We start from the raw sequence: 20,241 nt of genomic DNA on the forward strand, positions 1-20,241 counted from the left end.
CAAACACATAACTGCGTCACGTCTTATAATATACCGAGTAACTATACACAAACAATCAGTTCTTTTGCTCGCATGACAGCCCATAAAACTGTTCAACGGACGTCAAAGCGTTCGAGCCAAAACACGAAGTCAGATTTGAAGAGGCATGGCCATAATTCCTACAAATATTGAAAGCATCATAAAACATTTCCCGTCATTCGTGTAACTTTTTTTCAATTGTTTTTTTGTCATCAAAATGTATAACATAATGGAATGGTAAATTATTTTACATAAATCCTGTCCCCCCCAATAAATAAATAAATAAATACAATAAAAATACGCAAAAAAAAGACAGTTCTTTATGAAAACCCAAATGTTCTGATTATGTTTTTGGGTAGAAGAAAATGTACTGAAATTGACGAGCAGAGTACCGACATGGTCGAGATGACGCTTTTAAAGAAATGAAATACTTATAATATATATAATAATAACATTAATGAAATACATTTCATCAAAATCAATAGATTGTACAATTTACAGAACAGCCAGTCACACAAATCTTCCCGGGGGATATTCACAGATAGTATTGTGGCTGTCACTCAAGTCACCAACGGGACGAAGGAGGTCTCATTTTTTCTTTTGCTTTCGTTATAGTAAAATGAAGCAGACAATGACGACTTTCACAGTTGATTTAATAAAACGCCATGAGTGACATATGTCATCATTTTTTAGCTAAAATAAACCAAGCTAAGATGGCGTGTCGGTTAGCTGTAGCTTGTCAGTGAGCTCCACCCTCGGCTCTGCAACCCTGTCATGGTTTTTGTCATACTGGATGTAGGATGTACGCTCATGACAACCGGCGGACTTCCTACGGACACATGCCAGGATTGCGGCTGACATCAGGAAACAGATGCAGGTGGCCAGCACCAGGGCCACCCCGACCAGCCTTCCCTCGTAGCTCCGCCTTTCACAGAGCACCTGTGGCGGCGAAGATGAAGACCCCACCACGATGGTCCGGTCGTCCTCTGCCCCGGCGCCAGGATGCATGGAGCGCGGTGGAGCCAATGCAATGACTTTGTAGCTAGCGACCGCTTCCGTGTAGCCGTCTTCTTCTGCTTGGCAGTGGTATTCGCCCAGCGTGTTTGCCGAGGCCAAGAAGTTGAGGCTACCGTCGCCCAATTGGATGAAGATTGACGGCGGAAGGTCTCGGAATGGCAAGGACGTCCATTTCAGCCTGCACGACTTCCAAGGTTTGTAGCACCAGAGCCTGATGACTTCATTGACGCGCACTACCACATCTGCATGTGCCACACAAGACAAACCAGACGTCACGGCAGATGCTCCAGGTTGCACATGTCACGCATCAAAACCGACTTGTGAATCGACACACAACACATGCGACACTCCACGGTAAGACACGGATTATGTCATGTTGGATTTCATATATTACACGTCACAAAACAGACATCACACACCACACACCAGATGTCAAACGGCATACGGTATCAGAATTCACAACTCAATGTCTCACTTTTGACAGGTGGGGTGCCGCCTTCTCCGTGACACGCCTTTGCCACATCACCACCCTCCAGGAGTTGAACCCTGATCAGCACACATGATCAAAATGCCATCCAGACATCATCAATATGTGGTTAGATGTCATCAATATGTTCCGGTGAGAGGATTCCGTCCGGAGGTAAGCCTGACGGTTAGGTCTTAAAATTTGGGATATATTAGGGGAAACTCAAAAGCCTGAATTTAACCCCCTAAAACCAATCCAAATCCAAGATCTACTAATCCTCCCCCAACCATTACCCCTAATCTTTATTCCCTAATTTTAACCCTAACCCCTAACCTAATCAAACCCTAACCCCAACGACCAAATCCTGAACCCAAACACTAACGTTAACCCAAAACTCCCAAACCCGGAACTCGACGCTAACCTTTAACCCCTAAATCCCTTTAGCCCCCAGCCCAAACTCCTAACTCTTAACATTAACCCTCAACCCTAACCCCAACCAAACCCTCACCCCAACCACTAAATCCTGAACCCTAAAACTCTAACCTTAACCCCTAACTCCCAAACCCCGAACCTGACCCTAACCCTTAACCTTTAAACTCAACCCTAACCCCCCTACCCAAACCCTTAACATTAACCCTCAACCCTAACCCCAAACACTAACCTGAACCCTAATCCCCTAACCTTTACATGAACCCTAATCACAACCCTAAACCTAAAACCCTCATCCTAATCCGAACCCTCTAAGGCCAACCACCAACCCCTTTACCCTAACTCCACCTTTGCCCCCTATGCCCCACCCAGCATGTGATGATTAGTTGATCAATACATGATTATGAGTGATCAAAACACAATCAATAAAGATGCCGCTATGACAGCGTTTCCATACATGCATTCTTCCTGGTCTCTGGATTTTTCACGTTCTTGTTCCTGGTTCAAACGGGTGCATAGCTTCCTTCTTCGGCTCCAGCCACAAAGAGGGTCTCTGGCCAATAGGCAGCGTCCGCACGAGCGGTGGGCGGAGCATTGAGCCACTGGCACGGCGGTGACGGCGCCCCACGAGCCGACGAATGCTACTCCCTGACATGCCACATACGTATTCAACAAAGACGTCGAACGGTCGAGACGACGTCAAACCTCCACTTCACCTTGGAGGCCGAGAGCGCCAAGGTCGTAACGCGGTCGCCACGGTCCAGCACCGCAATCTCCTCAATGACCCGTGGACCCCGCGAAGACAAAAACACTTTGTGCAGGATTCCAGTTTCTAGAAACACAAAAATAATCAATTGACATCTTATTCATGTTTCCAGAAAATTCCAAACTCGTGTCTTTGAAGCTCACCGGTGAGGAGGAAAAGGATCTGATAACGCCGGCCGTCAACTGCGAGCACGCTCATGGCTGCCACACGACTGTAGCGGTGGTGTGCGGAGACCAACAGGGGGCCGCTCTGTTCCGGAGTCACGTAGCCATCTGTCAGGAAGGTCCGCTTCACCTCCTCTAGTTTGCTGTGCAGCGCCCCCTCCAGACCACACTGGTTGCACACACACCCAATCATTCGCCGCTTCCTCATCAATTCTCACCAAATTTTGACATCTGGGACCAAAATTAACGGCCGATGAAACGAATCGTGGTTAATATTGCCAATGGTGTCCGACTAAGGAACTCTTTGTGTTGGGAGGCATTGATTGAGATGCTATTCCTTAAAATCTCTGTGGATGAGGATTTTCATGTCGTCCACCTGAGACACAGAGGCATCATGGCGAAAATTACGGCCATTTCATTGATGAGTGATAGACTAACCTGCCCGAAGTAGGAGCTCTTAGCCGGGAGGGGGCTCCATAGGTGAGTGTTAGCATCAAAGGGCCTGTAGGGGCCTGCGAACGCCTCCCTGAGGGACGCCATTTGAAATGAACATACCGCCGACTCTGGCCGGAGTGACCTTCGACAGAAACAGGAAGTGGAGCCACAGATTATCATGTTGAATTTTTTATTTTAGTCTCACTAGTCCTGTGGAGTTGTCCCACTAGTGTACTCGTGGACCTTTAGCACGGAATGGAATAAACACTCGATTAGTTTTTTGGAAATCAAGAAGTTACTAGTGCACACTCGTGCAAGGAACATAGGGTATGGTCTATTGCAGTGGGCCTTAACCTGGGTTCGATCGAACCCTAGGGGTTCGGTGAGTCGGTCTCAGGGGTTCGGTGGATCCTCCGCTACAGATGTCCACCCCTCAGTCTAGACTGCAGTTAGTAGGCACAGTCATTGGAAGACGGGTTCGGTGAATGAGCATATGAAACTGGTGGGCTTCGGTGCCTCCAACAAGATTAAGAACCACTGGTCTATTGCATACCACTGAGAGCTGAAGACAGCGTAGAAGAGCATATGAGCGGGATCTCCATCCTCTGGCGGTGGGGGGAGGGCGAAGATGTCTTCCAGGATGGCAAAAGGCGGCAGGCAGCGCAACGTAGTCTTCACCAGTGACGTCCACTTCTTCTGCAGAATCTGGACGCCGCCCACGTCATCCTAACAGTCACGACGCGGGGGCGTTTAGTTAGCCTGGAGCTGCTGCCCCTTTGGTATGCCCGGCAGTCATTTTGCTGTGTGGTTAGCTATGCGCTAAATGCTAATGTGGGGGTCTGTGGCGTGAGTCCTTTAATACCTGGCAGACGCTGACCACGCGCGCCACGTGCTGCTCGTCCCGGACGTTAAACTCCTTGGCTACTTCGTTGTAGAAGAAGAAGACCTTCCGTTGGGCGGCATCCAATGCCGAGCCCACAAAGTCTGCTTCTGCACACAGGAAGTGAGGGTGACGGCCATTTTAGGGGGGGGGGGCAAGTACGTGTCGGGCGTCACCTTCCAGTAAGATGGGGGACGACTCCTGGCTGACGTCGGGGCGTCCGCCTTTGCTGAAGTGTCGCGCGATGATTGGCGTGAGTCCCTTGAAGTCGGCCATGACGGCGGTGAACAATTCGCCGTCTAGGACGCCGCAAAAACGGTCAGTCAGGAGGCGGGGCTTATACACTCAATGTCACACGACCGGAGGCGTCAATCCAGACCCGCGACGAGGGCGGTACTCCTTTGCCACGGGCTGAAAGGGCAGCGACCTCGGGCAGCTGGCAGGGGGGTCATGGCCAGGGTCTCGCCGTCCTGCAGGAGGAGGAGGAGTCTTCAAACAGGAACCGTGACGGGTCAGCGCGGCCACACGGGGACCCCGACGGCTTCACTCACCAGGAAAGCGTCGCGTGGGTTGAAAGCGAAGCTGCCGCAGGCATACAAGTGCGAGGCGTTCAGGTGCTGCAACACCCCCACAAAGTTGCCGCAGTCCATCTGCACGTACATCGTCTTTGATTTTCCAACCACCAAGGAAACACATGAAGAATCTCACAAAGGTTAAAGGTTACCGTGGCGTTCTTCCCTTTGCTCCGACAGACGTCCACATCGGAGTCCGTCGGACGCCAGGACACCTGCGGCAGACGGAAGAGCCGTCGCAGTCAGGTACCGTTCGGACGGAATGGCCGGCGCATCTGTTCACCTTCCTCTTCAGGGTCATGAGGTCACCGCCGCTCACATCCAATGAGAGCACAGCATCCCGAGCGCCCACGTAGAGCGTGTCGTGGTCGTCGCTCAGCAGCAGGGTGGTGAAGTTGTGGGTGTCATTCAGGGAGAAGCGCACCAGCGGCCTGTCTGGAGAGTCTGAGCACAAAAACTGTTTCCATGTACGCGGACCACTTCCTGTTTGAGCTAAGACGTGACACTTCATGCAGGAAGTGGTCTCAAGATGACAAGTTGACAGTTTGATTGACACTTGTACACAATGATGGACAAGACCGCGAGGGTCATTTGTTAGCGGTCAACACGACAACGACAGGTGATTGCCTCTATCGTCGTCATCGTGTCCAGCAGTGTTGCCATGGTGACAAATCATAGACGGTAAATCATGTGACCAAGGTCCAATCAGCTGCATAGGAAGTGGAAGAAGAATGACTCACTATAAAGGAAGGAAGAGTGCGCGTGGAGCGGCAAAACAGCATCCGTCCCAACGGCATCAATCCCGACGGCGACGAGCACCAAGACGAACGCGACGGCCATCGCGAAGTAACTTTGCAAGAGGAAAACAGTAAACCACTTCCTGTCGCTTCCCCACAGAAGGGGGCGAGACAGCCGATAGCTTGCGTGATGCCTTCAAACTTCTTCTTTCACTTCTCCGCTGACTTTTTTACAACACCATTGTCAATGTCTCTTGACAAGTAGTTCAAAGTTAGGTGATCTTCTGCTTTTTTTCCTCCATATCCACGCATGAATACAGTCCATCTAAATTATACTTCCAAAACACACATTCACGATTCAAACACAAATAAAATGTATGTGAAGGATCTGAATGGGATTACAACCGACACCTTTGTAAAATCACTTCAAATGACTTCTACTGAGCACATTTTACAAAGATTCCACGTCGTATAGCTATATTTTACGCTTTAAGACTCGCGCTGAATATTCAGGAAGTCTTGTTTTCCAGTTGATGACGATGCCTGACGTGACATCACATCTGGAACGCCCTTAACCGAGAAAGCGATGCACAATACATTTTGGGTACTTTGTTTGGTCTGAAAACTTGGTGTTGATGGCGAAATTAGATGGAAAACATATAACTAATGGGATGGTGAATTGTCGTGTGTTGCACCAAGACTACTATTTGATACTAGTTGACACAAATCAGCCCATTTCCAACGGAGCTTGGGCGCCATCTTGTGCATTTTCTGGGACACTACATTGAAGTCCTGATGGCTCGAATTGATACGCAAGTACTTCTTCAATCGATTGCAAACATGTATGCTTTCCTCTTCAGAACTATTTGAATCATATTCATAACTGGATGAGTAACAAGAAACCATCTTCTCCGAATCTAGAGCAAGGCAAAGACGTCTTGGCGTGAGTCACGAACAAGGGGGCGGGACCTTATGAAACTCGCAATTTCCGAAGTCATTTTGAAGTAGTTTTGGGACATTTTAAGTCATTTTTATTGGTGTTTTGCATTTGACTAAAAATATCAGCCTGCATGTTTTGGGTATTTTAGATGCTATAAAACGTTTTTCTGATGTCAGTTGGGAAACAAAAAACGGTGTCGGTTGTCCTTTAATAATTGGCTAGCTTCTTCTTTTCCTTTCGGCTTTTCCCTTCAAGGGGTCGCCACAGCAAATCAGTATCCTCCATCTTGAGAGGTTTGATCCGCATGTTTGTTTTGGCCAAGCTTTTACGTCGGATGCCCTTCCTGACACAACCCTCTGTATTTATCCGGGCTTGGGACCGGCACAAGAAGACATATGTCCCATTTGTGGCTACAGAACAAGCAACTCGGTCAGTAAAAGGCTCCCAAACACAAAATGGTAATCGGCACAGCAACATTCAAAGAAGCTTTAATTGGCGAGCTAAAGACTGAAAAACACCTGAAACTGTACATTGTCACAAAAGTCCACAAATGGTCTAAAAATAGAGCATTCATCATGGTTGCGACTCTCGGAGGGCAATAAAAATCTCTTGTCTATCACTGATACTCATTTTATGGCCAATACGAGCCAAAAAACAACTTCACATACGTGTTCTTTCTCCATACACAATAAACAGACTAATTCTGTAAATATGAACAAAATGGCTTCCATGACATCACTTCCTGTCTCGCGTTGTCCTTACCGAGGCAGTAAACATGATTGAATTGGAGTTTAATGACTTTTATGTGGTCAAGCAGCAACAGAAGGTGTCAGAAGAGTCCATGACATTACTTCCTGTAGACGTGACATCACTCCAGCCATTTTCCCATCTGATTTTTTTTTTCTCTACAAAAAAATAAAAATAATAATAAACACAAGCTTCCTATTTGGTCTCCCATTTGTCAGTCAAGTGACTGTCAGTCAAGGCATGGCGGCAACGAGGCGTGGCTTCCCGCAGACAGCCAATGACAAGCGGTTGCTGCTTTGGCATAGGAGGCACTGCAGTGAGTAACTACTACCAGCAGGGGGCAATGTCCTGTCACCGTGGCTCCGGTCTGGGCGGAATTGTTGGACGCGAAGGAGGATGAAGACCGCCACAGCTGGTAAATAATAACACAAGTCATGCTTTCGACTTCCTGTTTGGATTCGTCACCAGACAGGCTAGAACTCTCGGATGACTTGTGATTAAGTAAAACTAATAATAAATACATAAATAAATGAATAAAAAAATACAGTAAGATAAAAGCAAATAATTACAGCGGTTCCAACCTGTTAGACGATGCTGTACTCGCAATCGAGTGGGGGCGAGGCGGAAGAACCGACGGTTTTTTGGGTAGCACCGGTTTGGGCGGACGTGAAACCTGACAAGAGAATTTGTGGGATATGATCACATGTGGGATTCATCCTACATGCCCGCAAAATACCACGAGGCGTGCGTGCTTGTACCTGATCGAGAGAAACTGGGTCGGGGGGGAGGGGCTTAGTGGGTGGAGCCGGTCGGCTTGCTAGCAGCTGAACATTAGCGAAAGGAAGGACGAGGTCAGGAAAAGTGCTCATGCTGACATGCGTGTTAAGTAGCAAAGATTAAGGCAGAATCATTCCATTCGTAAGGATGAAAACACACAAACATTTTTTGTTCCTGATTCCACCATTTTTTAAAAGATACAATCGTCGAATTCAATATGGCTGCTACATACAGTAGGTCGCTGTTGTTTGCAGTAATAATACTAATACATTGCATTTATAAGCGCCTTTCAAAACTCTCAAGGACAAGGAATATTTTTTCTGCGTGTGAGCAGCGTCAGCCACAAGCGCCAGCGTTCACTCAACCCGGAAGTAACAAAGTAAAAAATATATATAATACATCATGAGATAAGAATATTTGTCTTACAATGGTGATTCCTGATTTACGGTGGCAAAATTATGAAAGGGAGACAGTAGAAGACAAAAACTATATACATTAATATAAAACATAAATCTATTAACTCATTCACTGCCAGTAGCCACAAAGGAACATAAGCCTTCTTGTGACAGTCCCAAGCCCGGATAAATACAGAGGGTTGTGTCAGGAAGGACGTAAAAGCTTGGCCAAAACAAACCTGCGGATCAAACCTCTAAAGATGGAGGACACTGATTTGCTGTGGCGACCCCTTGAAGGGTAAAGCCGAAAGGAAAAGAAGAACTCATTCTCTGCCAGACGATGTCCAAAAATGTGTCCACTCCAGTGCCAGGGTTTTTGTCATTTTCACTCAGATTGCAGGGCCCACAAAATATTGAGTTTTAGGATGACATAAACATTCAATTCAGTGTAAGAAACCTTAGACTCTCATCTTTCATCAGAAAAAAAGAGTTAATTCATAAGTTATATGGGTCTGGAGTTGTTTGCGCTTGAAATGAGGGCGACTGTACAAAAAACAATACATCCATGTTGATTTATGTAGCGTTTTAACAACAGCTGAAGCTGTTACAAAGCGCTAACATGGACAAAAGGCAAATGCTGCCCCTTAGTGGAAAGGAAAAACATTACCAGAGGTCTGACCAGCGCTTTATCAGCACCCGCAAGAAATACCAAAATCCGGACAAATTCGAGAAGGGTGCTCCACGTCATGCTTTTCAATTCCCGAATAAATTCAGGAATGGCAGTGAATGAGTTAAAATGAGTGAGTTGGGGTGAGTCCAGGTTATCACGAGGCTCTCCCTTTAGTGGCTTTTGGCTTTAAAGATAGCTTGAAGGGGAAAAAATAAATCAATTTTCTGAACTGCTTTATCCCCACTTGGGTTGTTGAGGTCGATGACTGTCGCCGGACAGTAGGCGGGGGACACCCTGAACCGGTTGGCAGCCAATCGCAGGGCACACAAAGACGAACAACCACTCGCACTCACATTTAGGGACAATTTAGATTGTTCTATTAGGTTCCCAATGATGTTTTTGAAATGTGGGAGAAAACCAGAATACCCGGAAAAAACCCACCCAGGTCTGACATCAACACTTATTCGGCAACTGTTTTCATGAGCAGCCCATTCATTACTTTGCAGCTAGTTTTACAACAATCAAAATTAGGGCGTGAAAAACCAAGCTTCAGATTATAAATCACTCATTTGTTTGCGAACTGCCAATCAGCAATTTCCCTTCACCAGCCAATCAACGGCCAACGTTCCTACCTGAGCACCCCTGGCAGGAGGGGCGGGTGGAAGAGGCTTGGTGGGCGGAGCCGGTCGACATTCAGATCGCTGAAGTCACAACGATAAATTAGTTGAAATTTGAAAAGACATTTCAACAGCCCATAATACCCCCGAAAGCGCACGGGGAACTTTCTAGCACACTACATGACGTTCTGGAATGTTCTCAGGTTTACCAAAAAAGGTACCAGAATACTCAACGACAGTAGCACCATGACGACACGCAACAAAGATGGCGTGACACAAACAGGAAGTGCTCATGCCAGTTTACCTGCGGAGGTGCATTTAGTGAGGGGGTAGGGGGGAGTGGCTTAGTGGGAGGAGCGGGCCTGTTGGCAAGCTGATTGGAGAGAAAACAGGAAGTACAAGAAAGAGGTGACAGACGTGCGCCATTCATGCGCTCTCATGTGAAACTTGTCATGTGGCTTTTTTGTGTTTTTTTTTTTGATGTGACTTACCTCCTTGAGCGGCGCCGTTCCAGGGATGTCCGACGGCGGCGACAAAGACGCGATGGTCTCAAACCTCAGCGGACGAATTTGATCCATGTTGCGGTCCGAACAGCGCTCCGTTGCCGGAGTCCTGTATGACGGTGGCACGTGTTGGCACGTGTTGGCGCTCGTAAATGCACATGGATGCAGACACACACACACGCGCACACACACACACGCACACACACGCACGCACACACGCACGCACACACACACGCACGCACACACACACGCGCACAGACACACACTGCGGGTTTACCGGTTGTGTGAGGATTTGGGTAAGAGTTTGCCGCCTCCCAAAGCAAAACATGCGCGACGAAGGCGAGGAAAGCGAAGACCCAGGAAGAGGAGCAGCGCCGGCAGGATGATGAGGAACAGCACCAGTAGTCCTACCAGGACTGGATTAGACCCTATCCAGAGTGGTGGGGGGATTCCCATATTTAACACATTCATGGCCAGATATGTGCAAAAATGTGTCCACTCCAGTGCCAGGGTTTTTGTCATTTTCACTCAAAATTTCAGAACCGAGAGAATATTGAGTTTTAGCACTACAAAAACATTCAGTTCAGCATAAAATCCATAGACTCTCTTCTTTCATCAGAAAAAAAGTTAATTCCTAAATTATATTGGTCTGGAGTTATATGAGTTTGAAATGAAGGCAGCTGTCCAAAATACAATGCAATATCTACAGTGATACCTCGGTTTACGAACCCCGGGGCTTACGAACTTTTCGGTTTCCGAACGTTAAATTTATGAAAAATTAACCTTGGCATACGAACTATTTTTCGGGATACACACGGAGCGTCACAATGAGTGATGTGTCGCTCGCGAACGAGCCCGTCAGTCATATCAGTTGGCTTGTTTTTGTTATTCTCCGCCCCCAGTCTTCGGTTAAAGGCACGTGATTGGTCAAGAACGCAGCAGTGAGGGGGCGGAGGGTTTACAGAAACACAGAGCTGTAAACTTTAAATAGATAGACAGAGAGAGTGTGAGGCCGTTCTACAAACAACAAAATGGTATCCGAGTTGTTTTTGTCCTCTATTCCCCACCCCCAGTCTACGATTAAAGCCACGTGATTGGTCAAGAACGCGGGGGCGGGAGAGTGAGAAAATGGATAGAAAACAGTGAAATTTGGACTCGTTTCAACTTTGATAGTTCAAAGGCAGAGTGTAGACTGCAAGGTTAAAATTCCCAGCAATCAGGCTCCACAAATAACCCGCACAAGCCATCTGTATGCTTGATGCAAAAAGCTATCAACCCAGTTAAACAGAACACAATTGATGAGAAACTAGAGACAATGATCGCAGAGAAAGCACCTACAAGGGATCATTCCTCAAGATGGTGAAGGAAGAAGGCTACGTTCCTCAAGTGTTTAATGCTGAGGAAACCGGACACTCCATTCTATCAAGCCATCAACCACCATCACAAAGGTAAATAAAACGACTTTATTAGACAGTGCAGTGTATTTCTTTCATTCCAACACAATAGCACATTTATTACACATAAAATAAGGTATATTTTGTGTAGTGTTATGGCTTATTTAGTATAAAATAATGTTTTATGGGGACCTGGGAACGGATTATTCTCATTTTAATAGTTTTTTTATGGGAAATTAATTTTTGGGATTCACACTGTCTGGGAACCAATTAAGTTCGTAAGCCAAGGTATCACTGCATATGTGCTTTAACAACAGCTGAAGCTGGACCAAAGCGCTAACATGGAAAAAGGGAACTGCTGCCCCCTTGTGGAAGGGAAAAAAAATCACCAGAGGTCTGACCAGCGCTTTTTCGGTACCCCGCAAGAAAAACCAAAACCCGAATAAATTCGGAAATGACGCTCCACATCATATTTTCAATTCCCGAATAAATCAGTGAATGGCAGTGAATGAGTTAATTTCTTGTATGTGTGTGCATTTTGTGAATGTGTGTGTGTATTTGTGTGTGTGCACCTGTGACGGCGCTGGCGGGTCCGCTGTCCACGCTACCGCCGTGTCCGGCATAGGCGCAGTCGGGCGGCGCCCATCCGGGTCGGCAGTGACAATTGTCGTTGCTGTTGCAGATCTGAAAGACAGGAAAAGCTGAGCAGTCGCCACGACAACGATGATGGGTGAGGGGGGGTGAGCGGCGGGCACTTACGCCGTGACCGTTGCACTTCCTGTGGCATTCGTCTACGCCCAAGACAGAAACATCCTGACACTTGTGGTCCAAGCAAGCCTAGAAATAAAATGGCACTTTTTTTTAATGATGCAAAATAGTTCAGTTTTAGAAAATTAGGAAATTGATCTTCTGGAAGAAATATTGTCATGATTATAAGCACTTGATTACTTACAGTTTGAGCCACTTAAAAAAAAACACTGCGCTTTTTGGTACAACTGCTTTGATGTATATTGATAACCAGTTAAAAGGTCAGAGGTCAAAGATGGCCTCAGGCCTGACCTTGCCGGGTCCGCATGCGGTACCCTGGGCCACGGAGGCGGGGTCGGACACATCGTCCCCCAAGTGGAAAACGGTGCCGCGGCACACCAGGTCGCGGAGTTCGAAGCGCACTGTGGTGGTTAGGATCTCTGTGTTGGTGCCCAGCAGGGGGCGCTCCAGGCCGCCTTGGCACTGGATCCTGCCACACTGGACGTCGCTGCAACCAAACAGGAAGTGATTTTAGGTTTTGATGAGTAAATGAGTCCTCACCGGTCAGTGTTCAGTATGCCCAGTCCCCACTCTGCAGAAAAAGTGAGAACACACACACACACACACATTTTTTTTGTCTGGAATGTCCTCATGAGGAAACTTCAGGAAATATCATGACAAGTCTTTATAAAACATGTTATAAAGTCTCCAAGAGCAATTTGCCCGTGGGGACCACATTTTAGGTCTCCACGGTAAATGAGTCCCCACTGGTTTGAGTCCAGTCTGCCCAGTCCCCATTCTGCACCAAAACGAGATACACGCACACATACATGTTTTTTTTTTTGTCTGGAATGTCCCAGTGAAAATGCTTCAGGAAATGTCACGAAATGTCTTTAAAACATGTTTTGAAATCTCTAAGAGCCATTTGCCCCTGGGGACCACATTTTAGGGTCCCTATGGGTAAATGAGTCCCCACCAGTCTGCCCAGTCCCCACTGGGCAGCAAAAACAAGAACACACACACTAACTTGGGTGCGCAAGCAACGTAGGACCCGTTGGCGAGCTGCCCGCAGTTTCCGTATTTGTTTCCTTGCTTGTTGACGGACGAGAAGCAGATGGCGGGTGCAGCCGTGGCATCTGACCAACCCGAGAAGGCCGTTAGAAATCCCACATCACATCACCTTAGCGTGGTTAGCTTAGCATGACTCACTGGGTCCCCAAAGCGCCTGACACTGCGCATGCATGCTGGCGCAGGTACCGGCGTTACAGTAGGCGGCGCCGTCCTCGCAGGGCTCGCCATTTTGAACGTAGACGTTCGGTGGGCAAAAGGGGGAGGAGCCAGTGCAGAACTCGGGCAGGTCGCACTCGCCGATGGGGTCCCGGCATACGGAGCCCGCCGCACGCAGCTGAGGATGCCAAGATTTAGACAAAATGTTTGAAGGGCTCAGGTTAAGGGGGCGGAGCCTACCTGGCAGTCTTGGCAGCAGACGCCGTCGGACGAGCAGCGGGCGCCGGGGCGCAATCGACACGTTGCCGCGTCACAGCAGGGGTCCCGGCATTCCTTAGCAATCGGAGCACACCAGGTTGTCATTAGGTACGTGCTTGGCCTGCGAGCTGCGCAGGCGAAGCGCGTACCTCCAACAGTCCGCAGTCGCACTCCTCGCCGGGCTCCACGTAGAGGTCGCCGCAACGTGGCCCGCCCAGGAGGCGCTCGGGGGGCGGGACGTTGAAAAGGCACATGCCGCCCCCTCGCAGCAGACTGACCGACAGGTCAGATGCGCTGCAGCTGCTGAACTGCTGACCCGGTAGGAACCTGCGGTGTTGGGCGCGGCAAATGGACATTAGCATGATGTCAATCTGCGGGTTTAGGTCAGGGTTCCGCGGATGCCGACCCGGTGGAGGGTTCCATGATGCAGCCCCCCATGCGGGGCTGGTTGTCGCAGCGGCATCGTCGTTCGGGGCTGTCGTGGCTCATTCCAAGGTTGTGTCCCAGCTCGTGAGCCACCGTGGACGCCACCCCCAGGACGCTGACCAGGTGGTCCTGCTCGTAACATTGTCGGGTTGATACAATCGTCGATACCGATGATGAAATCTCATTCACTGCCAGACGTTGGGCAAAGATGTGTCCACTCCAGTGCCAGGGTTTTTGTCATTGTCACTCAAATTCCAGGACCCACAGAATATTGCGTTTTAGGACTACATAAACATTCAATTCAGCGTTAGAAACCTGAGACTCTCGTCTTTCATCAGCAAAAAAAAGTGTTAATTCCTAAGTGATATTGGTCTGGAGTTATCTGAACTTGAAATGGGGGCAGATGTACAAAATACAAGACATTGATTTATATAGCGCTTTAACAACAGTTGAAGCTCTAACAAAGCGCTAACATGGACCCCTTATGGAAGCGAAAGACGATGCTAGAGGTCTGACCAGCGCTGTATCAGCACCCCAGCGAGAAAAATCATGGCAGTGAATGAGATATTGATGAAGACGTTGGAAAAACAGCCAGCACCACTCACCACGTTGACGCCTCCCGAGCGGTCCCTGGAGCACATGGACGCCTGCGCCGCCATGCCCACCGTCGTCCCGTCCAAGGCGCTTCCCCTGTCCCACAAGGTCAAAGGTCAACGAGGAATCAAACAGCGAGAAGATCAAAACGGCTCGGCGGTCGTACATGACGAGCTGAGCGTTGTCGTGGCGAAGGCGCGGTAGAAGCTCCTTGGTCCGCCACAGCAGGAAGTTGTTGAGCGTGGCGCTTGGGTTCTTCTCCACTTGGATCTTATCCCGATCGCTCCACACCTCCAAACCCGTCAGCGCCACGCGGACCTTCAGGGGTCGGTAATACTGGCCCACATGCAGTGTTTTGAGGGTCTGGGGGTGGGGGGGTTGTCGTCATGGTGATGGCAGGTTCAAAGGTCTCACCCAGTCCACCTGATTGGCCACATCCAGTAACCGGTAGATGATAGTCTTGTTGTTCTTTTGGTAGTTTAGGAACTAAAAAAAAAAAAAACAGGGAGATTGGTCACCACAATCAGATAAAAGTGGCTGTCAATCAAGCGTCCACTCACTTCCTGGTGGTCTGCGACCAACACCAGCTCGATGTATTTGGTCTCCGACAGGATGTCCCTTTTTCTCTGCGCATAAAAGATGTTGTCAGAGATGTTTGTTTGGACACTGTGAACAAAGGCTCGAGCGCACGAAGACTGTCTTTTACTGCCGGCAGGGGACGTAGCCGTTCATGACCGACGCCCAATTTCTGCGGCCCTCTGCCAAGCTTTTTATTGAGAGTATATGCAAATTTAAGTGATACGTTAGTATAACATAGACTTCTTGATTTTAATGCCACACCCTGGATGTCCCATGGTACAAGCACCAACATCCATAAACCAATAAAACGTAGACATTTTAATGGGTTGTCTTTCCATGAACTGATAACCTTTGTAACCTGGCTAATGACCTCTTCCTGTGAAGGAGTTTACCAAGTCCTAAATTAGTCCAAGGCCAGATCTCCTACATGAAGATGACAGTTTAACAAACTCTGTCTGTTCACTTTAGATTGACCCCAGATTTTCTGAGCTTCCTTTGTGGACCTTGTGTTCAGCGGCCCAATAACCTTGAAACTTTTAAATATGATAACTTCTATTCTGTCTATTCTCTATCAGCAATTTCATTCCATCGTTTCGTGTCATGATGTGCTTTTTACCCTGCGCGGCGGTCGCGTGACGGTATCGCGCCGCGCGTCGGCGTAGCTGTGCGAAACGCCACAGCGCCGGGCAGCTTCGTCAGCCAGGTGGGCGCCGGAGAAGATCAGGTGGTCTCCATCTTCTCCTGTGCCGTCTTCAATGCCTCCTCCACTGGCCCCGCCCACTTCACCAATCGCCCCAGTGATGTCACGCAAGGGGCGGAGCTCCTGCAGCTGAACCTCCAAAGTTAACGAGGAGTTGACGGCGATCACGCCGCTAATGGGAAAGAACCGAGAGGGGGTGAAATAGTTTTGGGTTGTTTCATGAAAACGTCAAACGCACGTGTCGAAGAACAATGAAGAATTGTGTCAGCAAGGACGCTTGGGCAAAACCGTTAATCCTTCAGGGGTCAGAGGTCGCCGTAAATCACTTGGAAGACTCACCGCAGGCCAGAGCAGGTGCTGAATGCCACTCTGGAGTTTGGGAATCCTCTTACGTTGCCATGGTAATAACAATGAGTCTACGGAGACAAACCAGCTCAGCTCGCCAATCCATTTTCGGAAGGTCAGACGGTCGGTCTGTCCGAAGATGCGTTCAAGGACTCACCACAGGGTCATCCGTCATGGAAATTCCAGTGCCATTCGGGAGGTAGAAGAAGACGTTTGGCGTTTTGGGTAAAAGGTCGCTGAGATTGAAACATATATATGAGCGCAAAATCCGAGTCATGACGATCCATCTGCGCTCACTCACTGGTTTTTCTGCAGGTCCAGGACAAGGACCTCACCTCGGAACTTCAGGCCGCATTGCAGATGCTCCGGGTGACCATCCTGAAAAATCCAATCCAGACCATAATTAACCAGTAAAACAAAAGAGGAAGAGAAGAAAGGAGCGCCGATGCGTATGTGGAACTGTCGCGGCTTAGAATTGAGGCGGATTTACGTTGGGACAGGAGATGAGAATCTCTTATCGTCAATGGATGCTATAGCTTTGTGTTTGTGTTCAACATTTAGTTTGCAGCGGACGTGCACATTTCACCATGACGTCCCTGATCCACTGGTGACAAGGACCTTTTGATCCTCTCCTCTTTCATCGAGAAATGATTCATACAACAAAGAGGCTGCAGAAAGTGCTTAAGATTGAATGACAGTCTGTGTCTTTTGTGTTACAGTAAAGTCTCGTTATATCGATATTGGTTATATCGATAGTACTGCTTATTACGATACTATTTCTATGAACGCAAGGAGAAAATTTACATGCCGCAGGATCGGATATAACGATAGTCCGGTTATATCGATATTTTTTCCGACTCCCGAGAATATCAATATAACGAGACTTTACTGTATTTAGTTTGTTTGTTGTTTTTTGACTTCAAGATGGCACTGTAAGAAAGGCCGCCTATACAGCAGCTCCTGTATTTTGTTTTTCTACTTCTTCCTTACCTTTCCTCTTCCATTCATCACTTTGCTGCTGTTAAATGTAATTTTTTCCACTGCAAGACTAATGAAGGCTAATCCAATCCAACCCAAACGCGACAAATAACTATGCCTACAAAAACCAGAACCAGAACTAGAATCATCCAGGACCACAATCGACCAAATATCAAAATTCACCCATAGCACAACAAATCAAAGTGATGCTCAACCAGCAGCTATACAATCAGTGGTTTTTCCCCTTCTTTGTAGTGAAACTACTTCCTGTATCAGGTGCTTGACAGGAAGTCGGTTTGTTACTTAGAATGGGATTAATTTCAAGATCATGACCTCACACCAAAAGTCAACTTGCTTCAACAAACGCTGTGGCATGCTGAGCGTGCCGCCGCCCATCATCCTGTGTGTGTGTGTGTGTGTGTGTGTGTGTGTGTGTGTGTGTGTGTGTGTGTGTGTGTGTGTGTGTGTGTGTGTGTGTGTGTGTTTGAGTGTGCCAGGGGATTTCTACAGGATGTGATCTCAGATGTGTTCGTCCTTACGCCCTGTGTCTGGAACGTTCTTGGAGAAGGTCATGTGACTCACAATGGATGACATCATCTTTATACCTATTTTATTTTGAAGGCCAAGACGAAAATTGGAAAATTGAGGGAGTAACTCAAGACACACACACACACACACACACACACACACACACACACACACACACACACACACACACACACACACACACACACACACACACACACACACACACACACACACACACACACACACACACACACACACACACACACACACACACACACACACACACACACACACCACATCACATAAAATGAATGTGAAGAATAAAATCTGACCTCCAGTGCCTCCTTCAGGCTCAGTCTCTGCCCGCCCACCAGAACAAAGGGCTGAGTCCTCCCCAAAAGGGGGCGTCGCCATTCCACATTACCTGAAAGTGATACCAACACAGGCACACTCTTGACACACTTTTGATACTACACAAGTCGGCTGAACCCTCCAAACACCATCCACCCACCGAAAAAACCTACCAGAGCACCTGGATTTTATTTTCGGGTCATTAGTGGCATTTAACATGAATTTGAATGTGATTAGTTGATTGTGAACACGGCCACAACCTTAGAAGGTGTCGTCCTCTTAGCACGAAGGGGAAATTACAGTGATCCCTCACTACTTTGCGGTTTCAGTGCATGGCAAAAAATTTTTGGGGAAAAAAAATATTCAGAATAAAAAAATGCAGAATGAGTCAGAGGTTTTGTAGCTTGATTGGTTCCCAGCCCTGAAATCATCGAATGACAGCACGATATCTCATTTAAAGCCATGTGGATTTATTTTACTATGCTTAGAATATCTTGTTTTTCTATCCTTTCACACCCCCAACCCCCTTTCAAATTGTTGCCGTGGACTGCAAATTTCCCCATTGTGGGACAATAAAGGTTTACTGATTCTGATTGGCTGTGAATCTTTTCAGCCCCGCCCATCACCACCCTCTGTTTTATCTACTTCACGCGTCTATTGCAGGTGGTCCTGGTTCCCATTAACCGCGAAAAACGAGGGATTACTGTATATCAATGAATCATTGGCACTCATGGGCCATTAAAAGACACATATAATAGTGTGTAGAATTAATTGTTATCTACTGTACACACATGCACACGCGCGCGCACACACCTTGTTTTGTGTTGTTATAACAGTTGACGCAGTTTAACTACACTTAAACCGCTTAACACACACACGCACGCACACACACGCGCGTTTTGTTGTGGCGACGTAAACCAATTATGGTTTATACACACTCGCACGCGCACCTGACCTATCTAACTGATAGTAATAGCACGTGACGTGTCTAGTCTTGACATTATAGTCTTAGTTTCGCTCTTTGCGACGCTGCGTACCTGCGAAATGGTGTCGGGGCGGCGTCGTTACGTTCAGGGTCCTGGCGTCCGTGAATGCCCCACCGGCGCCGATCAGCAGGATCAAAAGTGGCGGCAAAAGTTTCATTTCGCCGCCATGGCTGACTTCCGGGCAGCGTGCGGACGAGCCACCATGTTTGTGGAGTACCACATCCTTAGGACGGAACGAGTTTTGTTTTGTCTTCCGTCACGCATCGTCCAGTCGCGTCCCAAACGGAAGTTGAAGGTTTGCCCGTGTGGCGCGCATACGTCAGAACACAAATACCGAGTTTGTCACGTCCAAGTAAAGTCACGCAGGGAGCCGACAACTCGCTCGAGTTTATAACGGACTCGAGTCGTGACGTCACTCGCGAGTCAAATTCGTCCACTCTGGAGGAAGCCACGCCTCAGGGCTACAAAATAAAAGCGTGCCGATTATTTTAACTGCTGAAGTTAGGCCTTTTAAGTGAAGGCGGGGAAGACTGAATAGCACAAAAGACTATTTTCCCAAAACATTTTCGTCTTATCCACACGCGTGGCCTCTCAATTTTGAGGGTTACCGTTTGAATCTTTTTCAATTGGCGCCTCCATTTTAAAAAGTACCGTTCTGTCTGTCCTGACTGTGTATGTCTCAATATGCCACGACATTGGCTGGTGACCAGTCCATTATTTCTTTGTAAACTCCGTGACACGAACTGGTGACCAATCCATGGTGTGATCTTTATTGGGCTGCATTTGAGCCAAACACAAGAAAAAAAAAAAAGAACAACATAGCGTCTCAACACTGTTAAGTAGTTGACGCACTAAAGTGATCAGTGGCACGTGTCCATTTTGGGATCAGCTTGCCGCATGATTGGATTTTTTTCCCCCTTTCAGTGTTACCAAAGCATAACAAACCATGTTTGTTCATTCAACCTTGACCTCGCTTGACCGTTTATGTCACACGT

At 47.8% G+C, this 20,241-nt stretch overlaps 2 protein-coding genes across 6 annotated transcripts; both read right to left on the minus strand.

Moving 5' to 3' along the window:
* Positions 1 to 70: 70 nt before the first annotated feature.
* On the minus strand, positions 71 to 6,746 carry LOC148896968 (semaphorin-4A-like). Its single transcript, XM_088998043.1, has 14 exons — positions 5,488 to 6,746; positions 5,031 to 5,191; positions 4,900 to 4,962; positions 4,727 to 4,825; positions 4,555 to 4,645; positions 4,352 to 4,474; positions 4,158 to 4,285; positions 3,849 to 4,021; positions 3,299 to 3,437; positions 2,840 to 3,029; positions 2,647 to 2,762; positions 2,388 to 2,578; positions 1,511 to 1,581; positions 71 to 1,277 (listed from the first exon to the last, which is right to left on the minus strand). Exons 1-14 carry the CDS (start codon positions 5,585 to 5,587, stop codon positions 727 to 729), a joined length of 2,196 nt encoding a protein of 731 aa, XP_088854169.1. The 5' UTR covers positions 5,588 to 6,746; the 3' UTR covers positions 71 to 726.
* A 150-nt stretch (positions 6,747 to 6,896) lies between these two features.
* On the minus strand, positions 6,897 to 19,644 carry adam15 (ADAM metallopeptidase domain 15). 5 transcript variants are annotated; one of them, XM_088998037.1, is made up of 25 exons: positions 19,298 to 19,644; positions 18,242 to 18,333; positions 16,705 to 16,781; positions 16,561 to 16,639; positions 16,398 to 16,474; positions 15,975 to 16,230; positions 15,340 to 15,405; positions 15,194 to 15,265; positions 14,946 to 15,115; positions 14,791 to 14,875; positions 14,166 to 14,314; positions 13,909 to 14,086; positions 13,742 to 13,834; positions 13,484 to 13,679; positions 13,302 to 13,410; positions 12,587 to 12,782; positions 12,287 to 12,364; positions 12,100 to 12,211; positions 10,411 to 10,561; positions 10,122 to 10,242; positions 9,935 to 10,003; positions 9,646 to 9,714; positions 7,930 to 7,995; positions 7,753 to 7,844; positions 6,897 to 7,583 (listed from the first exon to the last, which is right to left on the minus strand). In XM_088998037.1, the coding sequence occupies exons 1-25, from the start codon at positions 19,401 to 19,403 to the stop codon at positions 7,523 to 7,525; spliced, it is 2,820 nt and encodes a 939-aa protein (XP_088854163.1). In that variant the 5' UTR covers positions 19,404 to 19,644; the 3' UTR covers positions 6,897 to 7,522. The 5 variants fall into 5 exon arrangements, with proteins under 5 accessions (XP_088854163.1, XP_088854166.1, XP_088854164.1 ...); XM_088998040.1 differs by lacking the exon at positions 9,935 to 10,003; XM_088998038.1 differs by lacking the exon at positions 7,930 to 7,995.
* Positions 19,645 to 20,241: the final 597 nt, after the last annotated feature.

The sequence above is a fragment of the Hippocampus bargibanti genome, linkage group LG06 (assembly GCF_051943395.1).
Source record: "Hippocampus bargibanti isolate YZ-2025 linkage group LG06, ASM5194339v1, whole genome shotgun sequence".
Lineage (NCBI taxonomy): Eukaryota > Metazoa > Chordata > Actinopteri > Syngnathiformes > Syngnathidae > Hippocampus > Hippocampus bargibanti.